The 12,495-nt window shown below is 27.9% G+C and overlaps 1 protein-coding gene across 1 annotated transcript; it reads left to right on the forward strand.

The window, feature by feature from the left end:
- The first annotated feature begins 808 nt into the window (after window positions 1–808).
- On the forward strand, window positions 809–11,993 carry polybromo (protein). The gene is given in 28 exon segments (XM_076625168.1): window positions 809–963; window positions 1,593–1,707; window positions 1,796–2,041; window positions 2,140–2,268; window positions 2,337–2,516; window positions 2,602–3,046; window positions 3,140–3,252; window positions 3,322–3,420; window positions 3,496–3,558; window positions 3,820–3,972; window positions 4,038–4,205; window positions 4,272–4,438; window positions 4,579–4,873; window positions 5,786–5,991; window positions 6,084–6,423; window positions 6,496–7,080; window positions 7,168–7,325; window positions 7,392–7,564; window positions 7,674–7,846; window positions 7,980–8,051; window positions 8,837–9,019; window positions 9,256–9,378; window positions 9,941–10,184; window positions 10,624–10,774; window positions 10,864–10,913; window positions 10,997–11,114; window positions 11,190–11,307; window positions 11,310–11,993. Coding segments are annotated over 27 exon segments (4,944 nt in total). The 5' UTR covers window positions 809–963; window positions 1,593–1,602; the 3' UTR covers window positions 11,397–11,993.
- The last annotated feature ends 502 nt before the right edge of the window (window positions 11,994–12,495 follow it).

Here is a 12,495-nt window from a genome sequence, read left to right on the forward strand (position 1 = left end):
TTTAAAGTATCGATACACAATAATCGAGTTTTAAATAGCAATTATTACAAATTAAGAAGTATTTAGTTCTCAATAAAATCGTTTTGTGGCAGTAATTCTAGAAAAATTGAAAAAAATTTAATTCTAATACACAATTTATCCCTTTGTATAATTCATATATTTTATATTATTTACATATGTATATTGTATATACATATAACTGTAATAGTTTAGATTGCAATCGTAATTATAAACAAATGTTAATCTGTTTATGAATTAAATTGTTTTTTATTAATATTGTTCGCAAAGAAACAAAATAGAAATCAAATATACGATATTTTATTATATTATATACATCGAAATATATATATATATATATAAAGTTATTAGTTTCCGAAATTAATGATTATATTAAAAACTTGCAAATTGGAAAATATTAATAAAATTGATAAAATGAAAAATGTTTCCTAAAAGTAAAAAAAATACTTGTTGAGTTGACAAAATATTCAGGACCTTGTTAAGCATTACTCATTGCATAGCATACTGAAAATTTAACATCGTTATAAATTCTGAACAGTTACGAAATGTAAGCGTGATTATTTTTTATTATAAAAACATTTTCTTTTGTATGAAAAATGTTTTACTAAAATGTTCATTACAGTAATCATTGCAATACTTTTATTAGATATAAATTTCAGTAAATTATATTATATGCACATACATTGAGAGATACAATTTTTAAAAATAAATCTACCTTATCGACTAAGTAGATTTATGTATGAAAGGATATATGAAGTAGTCTCTATTTCTGGCTATAGGATCGTACAATTCGTGTGATTATAAACCCGCGGTTGCTTACGGCATGGCGTTAGCTAAGTCGTGTGTCATCGTGCGTTGCAGATGAAAAGTGGAGTACATTTGTAACGCTTTTATTTTACATGTTGTATACTAATGAAAAACTTTTTATACAAATTTTAACGACAGGTGAGGATTTCAAAAAATGATAACACCAGTGCCTCGAAAAGTAAAATGATATTCGTGGACGAACAATGTTAAAGATACAGTGAGGTTTTGATATGGCGGCAAATTTTACTTTGATGATTTGTTGTAAACTTCTGTGGTACTCTTTAGTTAATTCATCAGTTATTCAAGTGCGAACATTTTATAATTTTTATACTAAATTCCAACCAAGATGGGTTTATTTACAGCATTACATCAAAAAATTGAAATGCTGTAGATTTGTGCATTTTGAAGCACAGTGGCGACATATCATGGCGGCGAAATTTTCTTAGCTGCAGTTGTGTATCTCGACTATTTTCATACTTAATACGTACGCTAAGGAATTTCTTTGTAAAGTAACACATTTAGTAAATGAATATATTGTATATGAAATTCTTTTTATAAAATCTCTGTTCACATTTTTATTTTGTGGATTCAAGTGATGTAATTACATTGTATTAGCCAGGCATAACATGTAGTTAATCTTTCCTGTGGATATCCTTTATATTGACATCATGACATAGATGTGAAATTGTAATACAATAGATCCATATTGATATAAAGTATTAATGTATATTTGTTTGTGCACATGTTTATTTTGCATGATTTCTAAGATTGTTCAAGATGAACAAGCGCCGTAGAACATCTTCAGTTGCAAGTCGAGGCACAGAAGATGATGGTGACGATATACCACCTGAACCGACAAAGAGACGGAAAAAAATAGATCCTGTAAGTTGTTATATATTATTTGAGATTATTGTTAGTAAAAATTTCAATGTTTCACCAAAAATTAATATTTATTTTATTAAATATTTAGAGTGACCTGTGCCAACAATTATATGATGTTCTACGTAATCAAAAGAAAGAAGATGGAACATTATTATGTGATGCATTTATACGCGTGCCTAAACGTAGACAAGAACCAGGTTATTATGAAGTTGTAACAAATCCTATAGACCTACTAAAGGTTCAGCAGAAACTAAAAACAGATGAATACAGGGACATGGATGATTTAGCAGCTGATATTCAACTCATGGTTAATAATGCAAAAGCTTTTTATATGGTAATATATATTGACTCACAGAAGTATATATTATAAAACAATATGTTATATGGTCTTCAGTTAATATTTATGTTATTAATATTATTTTATTAAAATAGCGTACATCTCCTGAATATAAAGATGCCACTGAACTCTGGGAATTATGTATAAATACAAAAAATCGCATTATGGAAGAATATGAAGATCCAGAACCTAAAGGAAAACTTATCCTAAAAGTAGGACGACTGGTAAGCAAAAATGTAATTATATACAGGTAATTAATCTATAAATACTTAATGTAATGTTAATTATACAGGCTCGGAAAGCTACAACAAAACAAGAAGATGCAGAAGATACATCTGAAAGTTCTACAAATCCTGATGAAGAGACAATGCAACAGTTTGAAGATTTATTTGCAGCAGTTATGACAGCAACAGATCCAGCTGATAATAACAGACCATTGCATACAATGTTTCAACTAAAACCATCTAAAAAAGTTTGATAAATTCTTATTGATAAAATATTATAAATATATCGCTGATTTATAAACGCATTTATTATACGACAAATTTTGTTTTCAGTTATATCCAGAATATTATGATGTAATTGAAACACCAGTAGATTTAAAAACAGTTGCAAGAAAAATTCAAGAAGGAGCCTATAGTAGCATTACAGACATGGAAAAAGATTTAATGTTAATGTGTCGTAATGCTTGCCAATTTAATGAGCCTGGTTCTCAAATTTATAAAGATGCAAAGCTTTTGAAAAAAATTATTACTGCAGCTGCAAGAAAGCAAGATATTGGCTTAAGCAGTACTGTTCCAAAAATTGCAACAACAGCACCATCAACAAGAAGTAAAAGAGGAAGTCGTACTATGGCACAGTCTTTAATAGCTCAAACTGCAACATTACCAGATGAAGATGAAGAAAGTGATGATGAAGAAGATGAACCTGCAGAAACTGAAGAAGCTGATAATCCACAGTGGCAATTATTTCAAACTATCAGAACAGCACCTAACAATCAAGGTATTTTATGAAATTTCTTTAAAATATTATGATATTGGAGATAAAAAATATTTTACAGAAATAGTATTGAATAATTCTTTTTTTCTGTATAAGGAGTTAGAATGAGCGAATATTTTTGGAAACTGCCATCAAAGAGGTTATACCCCGATTATTACAAAACGATTAAAAATCCTATTTCTTTATTACAAATTCGTACTAAAATAAAGGTAATTAATAAAACTACAAATCGTTTTATATTTTATAAGTTATTCTTGTTTAATTCATCATTTTTGTAGAAAGGTGAATATGGTACTGTGAGTGAAGTAGCTGGTGACATGAATATTATGTTTGAAAATGCAAAAAAATATAATATTCATACGTCTAGATTATATAAGGTATTAAACAATAATTTAAAAATTTCACATTTTTGATACATATTATTTATTTATACTTATATGTTTCACATGCAGTGTGCTGTAAAACTACAGAAAATTATGCAAGAAAAAGTACATGAACTGTTAGAATTTGATCAGGTAAGTGATATTTATCTTATTCAAGTAAAGATATGTTTTGTTTAAATTTTATGTTTTGGTCATATATATGATCGTGGGATTTACTTTTTTTTATTCAATATAATAACATATTAACAATATAGTAAATGAATAATTTGTAAAAAAATATTTTTATATGTATGAGTTATTAGTATAAATTTTGAGTTAAAAGATTTTTTGTATTAAGTATTTAATCTAAACTTCTTATGTATTTCTTTTTGTTCTTGTTAACACTATTTATAGGATTCAGACTCAGATAGTGAATTTGAAAATAGCTCTCATCAACCTAAACTTATTAAACGTGCTTCAAATCTGTTAACACGTGGAAAATATAAAGACAATATACCACTGAAGAAAAGATTGTATGCACTAGTTAAATGTGTTATAGAATACGTTGTAAGTAATTCCAATTTTAATTACTGAAACTGAAGCTTAACAATACAGAATTTATTATATTATAGTGCGAAGATGGTCGGCAACCAATGTTAATGTTTATGGAAAAACCCTCTAAAAAATTATATCCAGATTATTATCAAGTGATAGCAGAACCAATTGATATGTTAGCTATTGAAGCTAATATTAAGGCAGAAAAATATCAAAGTGAAAACGAATTAATACAAGATTTTAAGGTATATTTTTTACATTGTTACATTTGACGAATACATTTTATATTAATTTTTATTGTTTCGTTTTAGTTAATGTTTAACAATTGTCGCCAATACAATGAAGAAGGTTCTTTAATATATGAAGATGCAAATACCCTTGAGAGAGTTCTAATGGATAAAGTAAAAGAATTAGGTCCTTTGCCGGAGACACCCAAACCTACAAAATCAAGTGCATCTACTCCTACTAGAAATGTTGGGTATGTAGTATTATAAATGTATAACATAATTACAAAAGTATTTAGGTTTATTTTTAAGAATATTATAATTAATACAGTTTGTAAGTGTATTACATGTTTTTTTATATAATATATTAAATATATCTTTTTATAATACATAGGAGACCTAAAAAGGTTGTACCACTACACTTACAAAAATTGAAAACTATGTATGACACTATAAAAGATTATCACGACGCAAAAGGGAGACAGTTATCTTTAATTTTTATGAAATTACCAAATAAAAATGAATACCCTGATTATTATGAAGTTATTAAACAACCAATGAACATGGAAAAAATAGCGTCTGCTCTAAAGAATAATGGATACGAGAATTTGGATGAACTCGTATCAGATTTCATATTAATGTTTGATAATGCTTGCAAGTATAATGAACCTGATTCACAAATATACAAGGTTTGTATATTGATATACATGTACATTTTTAAAGTTTTTGCTTAAAATAAAGTTTTTATTAACACATTAATTTAATTTTTGAAGCAAAAAGCGCTCTGTCTATTAAAAAACTAGATATTCTATATAGTATAATCATTACTAAAATGTTTCTGATGTTTTAATTTCTATCTAAGAAAAAAGTTTTTTTAAAGAGGTAATTGTCAATAACTTTTATGATTTTTTTTATAAGAAAATACATAGAAAAATATTCTATTTTTAATTTTTTTCTAATTTCATTTAAAATAATTCATATGATCATAATGAGTGTATAGGAAATACGAATAATGTGAATGCCAAAAGTCCAATTGAAATTTCGCGCTAAAACATGGAAAGCTTGATCTGTTTACGGTTATAGTTTTTGAGGTTACGTGAAGTTAGTTTCTTTCGTAGCTTTGCCATTTCATACGGTTCCTTATAAGGATTTTACAGAATAATAAATGACTTTTATCTATGAATAGATACAATAATAAAACTGGTGTAAATATGCAATTTTATCAAAATAATCATAAATTAAACACATGGAAAAGTGAATATCTGTGAAAGTTATAAGTTTGCAACCTTTTTATATATATACTATATTGTTGCTCAGAATGTTTGAACAAGGAAATATTAATAATGAAAATAATGTTTTTGTACAAAAGGCATTAAAAGTTCGACCTTGTTTTATTCGTTTAATGAGAGATAAGGAAGTAGATCAACGTTTATCAAAAAAATGCAAGAAGAGTGAAACAGAAGTAAACAACATTCTTTTTAGAATATTATTCATTTAATCTTCTTTTTATAAATTTTGTTTATCAACATATTAGTTCCAACATTTATTGCTATTAGTATGTTTTAAATATAATTACAATCTACTTAAAAATCATGTTATAGGATGCTTTAATTTTACAAAGATTAGTTCTTCAAACAAAATTACAATTAAGTGAAGATGAAGAAAGTGTACCAGATGTATCAGCTGCAGTTCAAGAAATATTAGCAACAATCTTCACTGCTCTTTATAATCATCAAGATGAAGAAGGAAGGTGTTATTCTGACTCAATGGCAGAACTTCCAGAACACGACATAGTTGATGGGAAAAAGTATGTTACTTTTAATTTAAATAAATGTTACCTTTATAATTTTATTTTATGCTATTAATGTAATATGAATAATTCAATTTGTTAAATATTAGGATACGAGGATTATCATTAGATTTGATTAAAAGAAGATTAGATCGTGGAGTATATAAACGATTAGATCGTTTTCAAGAAGATGTATTTACATGTTTAGAAAGAGCTAGAAGATTATCACGTACAGATTCGCAACCTTTTGAGGATAGTGTAGAACTACAAGCATTTTTTTTACGTACTCGTGATGAAGTAACTCGTGGAGGGGATTTATTACATTCACCAGCACTTAACTATACACTTCTTGATCTTTCTGCACAAGTTGCAGAATTAAAACGTGTTAAACAACAACAAGAACTGTCATTACCTAATGAGGATGAAAGCTGTGATGGCAATGAGACAAAAGTATGTGATATTGTATAAAATTTAATTCCACAATGAAAAGAAATATTTAATGTATTTATTTTGTTTATTTAGGATTCTGAAACAAATACTAATACAGAGGGAAGTAATAGTGATAATGGTGGGTCTATGAGTTTTAATCAAGAAGTATATAGAGCTGGGGACTTTGCATATATAGAACCTACAGAACGAGGCATGGAATATAGTGTGGTTCTCATAGAACGACTATGGACAAATACAGAAGGTCAACAAATGTTATATGGCAATTTATTTTATAGACCAAGTGAAACTTATCATGTGGCATCTAGAAAATTCCTTGACAAGGAGTTATTTAAAAGTGACGCTCATGTAGCTGTACCTTTGGCAAAAGTAGCTGGAAGGTGTTGTGTACTAAGTGTTAAGGATTACTTTAGAATGCAACCTGATGGTTTCTTAGAAAAAGATGTTTATGTATGTGAATCGCGATATTCTACAAAAGCAAGAGCTTTTAAAAAAATTAAAGTCTGGAATTTTGATCCAGATCATTTAAAGCTAATTCCAAGAGAGAAATCATTAGAACCAAAGCGAGTAATATCAGTATATAAGGAAAGATTAGAGAAACACAAAGAAGAAATTGCTGAGTTAGAGGAAGGAGAAAAATTGACAGAGAAAGAAAGACCTGTAAGTGACATTGATATATTACAACTAGAAAATATATTATATATTATATTATGTATCATATTTTATATATTATATATCTATTTTTAGAATGTGATATTATATAATCCAGATGATGCAGAAAATACATATTATGAACAATATAATACATGTGCAGGGTCTGTAAAAACTGGAGATTTTGTTTATGTCGCAACAGATGGAGGTAGACAACAAATTGCACAAATTGATGCTATATGGTCGACAAAAGAGTATGTAACATATCTTATAAGTTGCTGATGATTTGGATGTTTATTCCAAGTAATTAATTTTTTCAGTGGAAAGTGTTATTTTAAAGGCCCATGGTTGTTAATGCCTGCAGAAGTACCACATGCTCCTACTAAGTTATTTTATAAACAAGAACTATTCCTATCTACAGTTGATGGTACTCACCCTATCGTGGCCATTGTTGGAAAATGTGCCGTCCTTGACTATGGAGAATACATTTGTAGTGAGTATATAAGAATGTAATTAATAAAATAACTAACGCACATTAATTATGAAATAAAAAGAATACATTTCAGAAAATTATTTTTATACAAATTTACATATTTATATAGGTCGACCGACTGAAATTCCAGAAGATGATGTATATATTTGTGAATCGTTATACGATGAAAGTAAAAGCCTCATGAAAAAATTAGGACAAGAAGGTTTAAAAAAATTTAATCATAATTCAGCAGTAACTGAAGACGAAATTTACTTCTTCCGAAGACCTATTAATCCAGCTAAGGTTCGTATGAAATTTAAGCATTTAGATAACATTTTATGCAAAACTTTGATAACGATATGTTATTTGATATGCTTGTTATTTGATATGCAACTAACTGAATATCATTGCTTTGCATGTGATGTGTGTGTTATAGATTCCGGGCGATGTGGCTCAGACGCAAAATCAAGTCAAGTCTGTTACTCCTAGTTCAGCTCAATTTGAAATGGTAATTTCTATTTATAAGTTTTTACCTTTTGGTTAATAATACAAAGAGATGCATGTTTTTTTAATAATCACACGCAAGCTCATAACTATTCATATTAAAAATTGTGCAACTTCAATATTGTCATAAAATTTGTTGTATATGCAAATATCACTTGCGTGTGATACAGGTTTGCATCAATTTGTATTTAAGCATGTTCCTCATTTTATGCCGGCATATTCATTTTTCTTTCTTTTATATTTGTTATGTATATATTTTGTGTTTTGTTTACATAAAATATTTTTTGAGATATCAGTATTATGTAGGACTAGATATTATTTTTAATAGATTTCAATTCAGAGCACCTGTTGGGTTTATCTCTAATACATGTATGTATATACATATATGATATACGTAGAATACCACCAAAAAGTCTCGCTTCCATGTCACTCTAACCCAAGTAATATAAAAACAAAGCATTATGCTTTAAATGGAATGCATAAGTACTAATATTTAAATAGCTACAAGATTTAGAACATTTATTCAGCAGTTCAATTGAAATATTAAAAGGATATATAAAGCCATATAGTAATATAGTATTAAATTGTAGTATTTAATCAGATGAAATCTATTACCTTCGATAAGAAATAGAAAAGATTAGTCATGTTTATATAAATGTCGTGATATCTATGGTCAAGGAAAATTTTAATTAATATACGAAATTGTTACATCACTCTAAAATATTAAAAAAAATATTCATATTACATTCGGTAACGGATAATGAACGTAACATAACATAAATGGTATAGGAAGCATCACCATTGTTACCGAAGCTGGAACCCGATGTACTAGGCATGGGAGTAGGATTAGGAGTGGGAGTAGGAGTAGGAGTTGGGGAGGACAGCATGGATGCTGGTGGTCCACCGTCCGTTGGATCTGCAGAAGCTCAACCGGTGCTCTCCAATACTCAGACACCTGTGTCGACTAAAAAGGTAGGACTTATCGTGATATTATTTGCTTATAACTTGTTCATAAATAGCATTTTATTTATTTCATTTTATTTTTGTTTAGAAAAATATGCCAGCATATACATTTTTCGTTTTTGCACCGTTTAAACTTTGTCATCTAACATTAGAACGACAATTAGATGTTTTACCTCTAAAGGTATAATATCAATATCCGTTTTCATAAGGCAGTGGTATTATAATTTGTGTTTTCTTCTGTTTAGAAAACGGCGGGTAAGAAATTAGTTACGGGCTATATTTTATATTCGAGTAAAATGCGAACGCAGATTACACAAAACAATCCTGAATCATCCTTTGGGGAGATTAGCAGAATTGTTGGCAACGAGGTATTTATTTATTTTTTACTGTTGATTTTCCTTTTACTATAAGAATTTATTGAAGGAAAGGAAAGTATGTAGATTCAATTTTTTGAACACAATATTAAAAAAAGATTTAATGAACTTCTTTTGTAAAATATTGTAAAAAGGTATGTTATTCTGCATACTTCATCTTTCTTTCAAATATGACACAAGTACGGTATATCTAGTGAAATATAAATTATTATTGTTGTGATAAGTATTACCTTTTGAATAAAAATTATATACAATTTATAAATTAATCTGAATATTAAAATATATATTTCATAATTTTCACTTATAATTTATTTATCATACATTTTTTAGTATAGCATTTGTTATTATACTAATATGTTCTATAAATTGTATTGTATGAATTATATAAATTATTTATATGCATATGGAAAGTAGCTCTGTGATTGAAATTAATTTCTTACCATTTCATGACTATTTTATATTTGTTCATCAAGAAGGTCTGAAAAGTTAATTTTTAAAGAAATGTCAGATTATTTAAAACAAAAGTGTGCTACATAAATATTTTTTTATATTTCAGTGGAGGAAATTGCCAGCAGGAGAAAAACAAGCTTGGGAAGAAAGAGCAATTAAAATGAACGAAGATGGTGGGCAACTTAAAGGAAATAATGTTTCAGTAGGCACTAATGCTTTACAAGATGTAGTTTATGAATGTTGCTGGGATAATTGTGACTGGCAATTTGAAGATATGACCGATTGTATCGACCATTGTATTGCGGAACAAAATGGACATGTTCAATCGTCTTTTATTAATGCTGCAAGCGGTAAGTGCTATCTGTATTATTTTATATACAGAGTGCACAAAAATGTTGGAGAAAAACTTTAAGGGCATATAACATTTATCAAAACATCTTAATAAATATGAGTCTAAAAACCGTTTTGAAGTTATGGGATGTTTAGTGTATAAAAGTACAGTGTATAATAAACGAATTACTTCATTAAATAAGTTGATACAATGAATCGCAAAATGTTGCCAAGAGATACGGGAAACGCCGGGGATCAATATTTTACTGACAAAACATCTCATAACTCCGAAATTAATGGTTTTTGAACTCACGTTTATTAAGACTTTTTTGCTTGTGTTGATAAATACTATATGTATAATTTTTTTGTACACTTTGTATATATATATATATATATATACACACACACACCATCACGGACGAATAAAATCTTCAATTTTTGAAATATATATTTTAATAGATGTCGAATTTCAATGTCAATGGCGTGGTTGTGGCCGTACGAAAAAATCTGTACCTCCATTTCCAAGTGTACAAAGACTTGCAAGGCACGTTAAGGAAGTACATATCCTTAAGTCAAATGGACGTATAATACCTCCTTCGGAAAGAAGCAAGTATGATGTCAAAATGCTACATAATGAAACAATACTTTCATATTTATAACACAATCCGTTTACTTTCATTTACATTTTTTTAATTATAGAAACTATATGGCATCAAAAGGTCCAACGATATTGCCACCAATGGAAACAGGTATATTATTTATTTCTAACAAATTCAAGGTAATATTTATTACAAGTATTTTCTAATTTTTCTACATATCATTTTTATTATAGAAACATCAGCAGCTGCTACGCAAACAAGCAACATTTCTGGTGCTAAACAACCGGAACCCATGTTTGTTGCTGTTCCTCCAAGACCAAGTCGCGTATTACATTCAGATGCGTACTTACGGTAAGTAAATTGAATATTTTTACTGCAATTTAATTTATACTTGATTATTTTACTGCAAATATATTGCAATTACAGATATATTGAAGCACTGAATGTAGAAAATCGGTACATATCAAATTGGGACAAACAAATGAATGCTAATTCTGATAATACACAAATCCCTGATGTAACGAAATTGCCTGCGGAATGGTTAGGCAATGGTGTAGGCAACCATGGAAATGTGGTAAATGCCTTATGGACACTCAGGAACATGATGATGCGAGATGTGTTAGCCATCAATAAAACTTTATAGTTTATAACATGTTAAGATTTATAATCTTTAATATTCGATGCTACCTTAAAACTACAATTTTCAGGTCCGTCGATGCTAGATGAAAGACTGAAGATTTATTATTTGGACAAGTATATTTATATTTTTAGATTCTTTTCTTCTCATTTTACGACACTCACTAATTAGTACCTCAAATTTAACTTATAAATTAAGTTTTTCCCGTGATTTTCAATTTGTAATTAGAACTAACTAAGAAATTGTCTTTCTTATTATAAGGTCGTCAATGACAAATAATAGATCTGCAATGTATTTATCACAAATAATTCAGTTTAGCAAAAAACGAATTTTTTTATTAAATGAAAACCAATGCTATATGAGCATTATTTTCGATACTTCGTCTATGGATCTGTTAGGAGTAGAACGAAAATATTACGCTGTAAGAGCCACCACTTTGTAAATATCTCGCTATTTTTAATTTTAACGTTTCATAAAAAAATTTTGTATTTTGTGTATCGCGTATCATGAAAGTGTGATTTGACAATTAACTGTATTCATACTGTAAAATGAAACTATGCTGTAAATATAAAATAATGCATTTTAGAAAACAATTTGACACAGAGAATGCTATAATTGTATCTATGAATATTAATTTTATGTCATACAATCATACATTTTTAATGTAATATTTTCACTTACTTTTTTAAAAGAACTTTGATATAAAAAATATTTAATAACCGTTATTTCTGAATTTTTTATAATATTGATTTAATAATTTCAATAAGTACCTTGTATATAATTAAAGGTAAAAGTAATTTTTTATGCCAAAAAAATTAAATAAAAACTTCCTTATTGTACAATCAAAGTATATTACATGCATGGAGGTAATGAAAATTGTTTATTTGAGATTCGGTTTATAATGTAAAACATAAAAACGTACAACTGTGGTCTACAATTGCATTAAAAAAAATTATCGACTTATATAAAAAAGATATCATCATTACATCATGTTAACTTATTGAATTTAAAAAAATACAATTTTTGTTATTGTATCATTTATGAATAAAACTGGTTGTTCTTATTAAAAAATGAAATTAGTTATTTTTAAATATA

The sequence above is a fragment of the Bombus vancouverensis genome, chromosome 2, assembly GCF_051014615.1.
Source record: "Bombus vancouverensis nearcticus chromosome 2, iyBomVanc1_principal, whole genome shotgun sequence".
Taxonomy (NCBI): domain Eukaryota; kingdom Metazoa; phylum Arthropoda; class Insecta; order Hymenoptera; family Apidae; genus Bombus; species Bombus vancouverensis.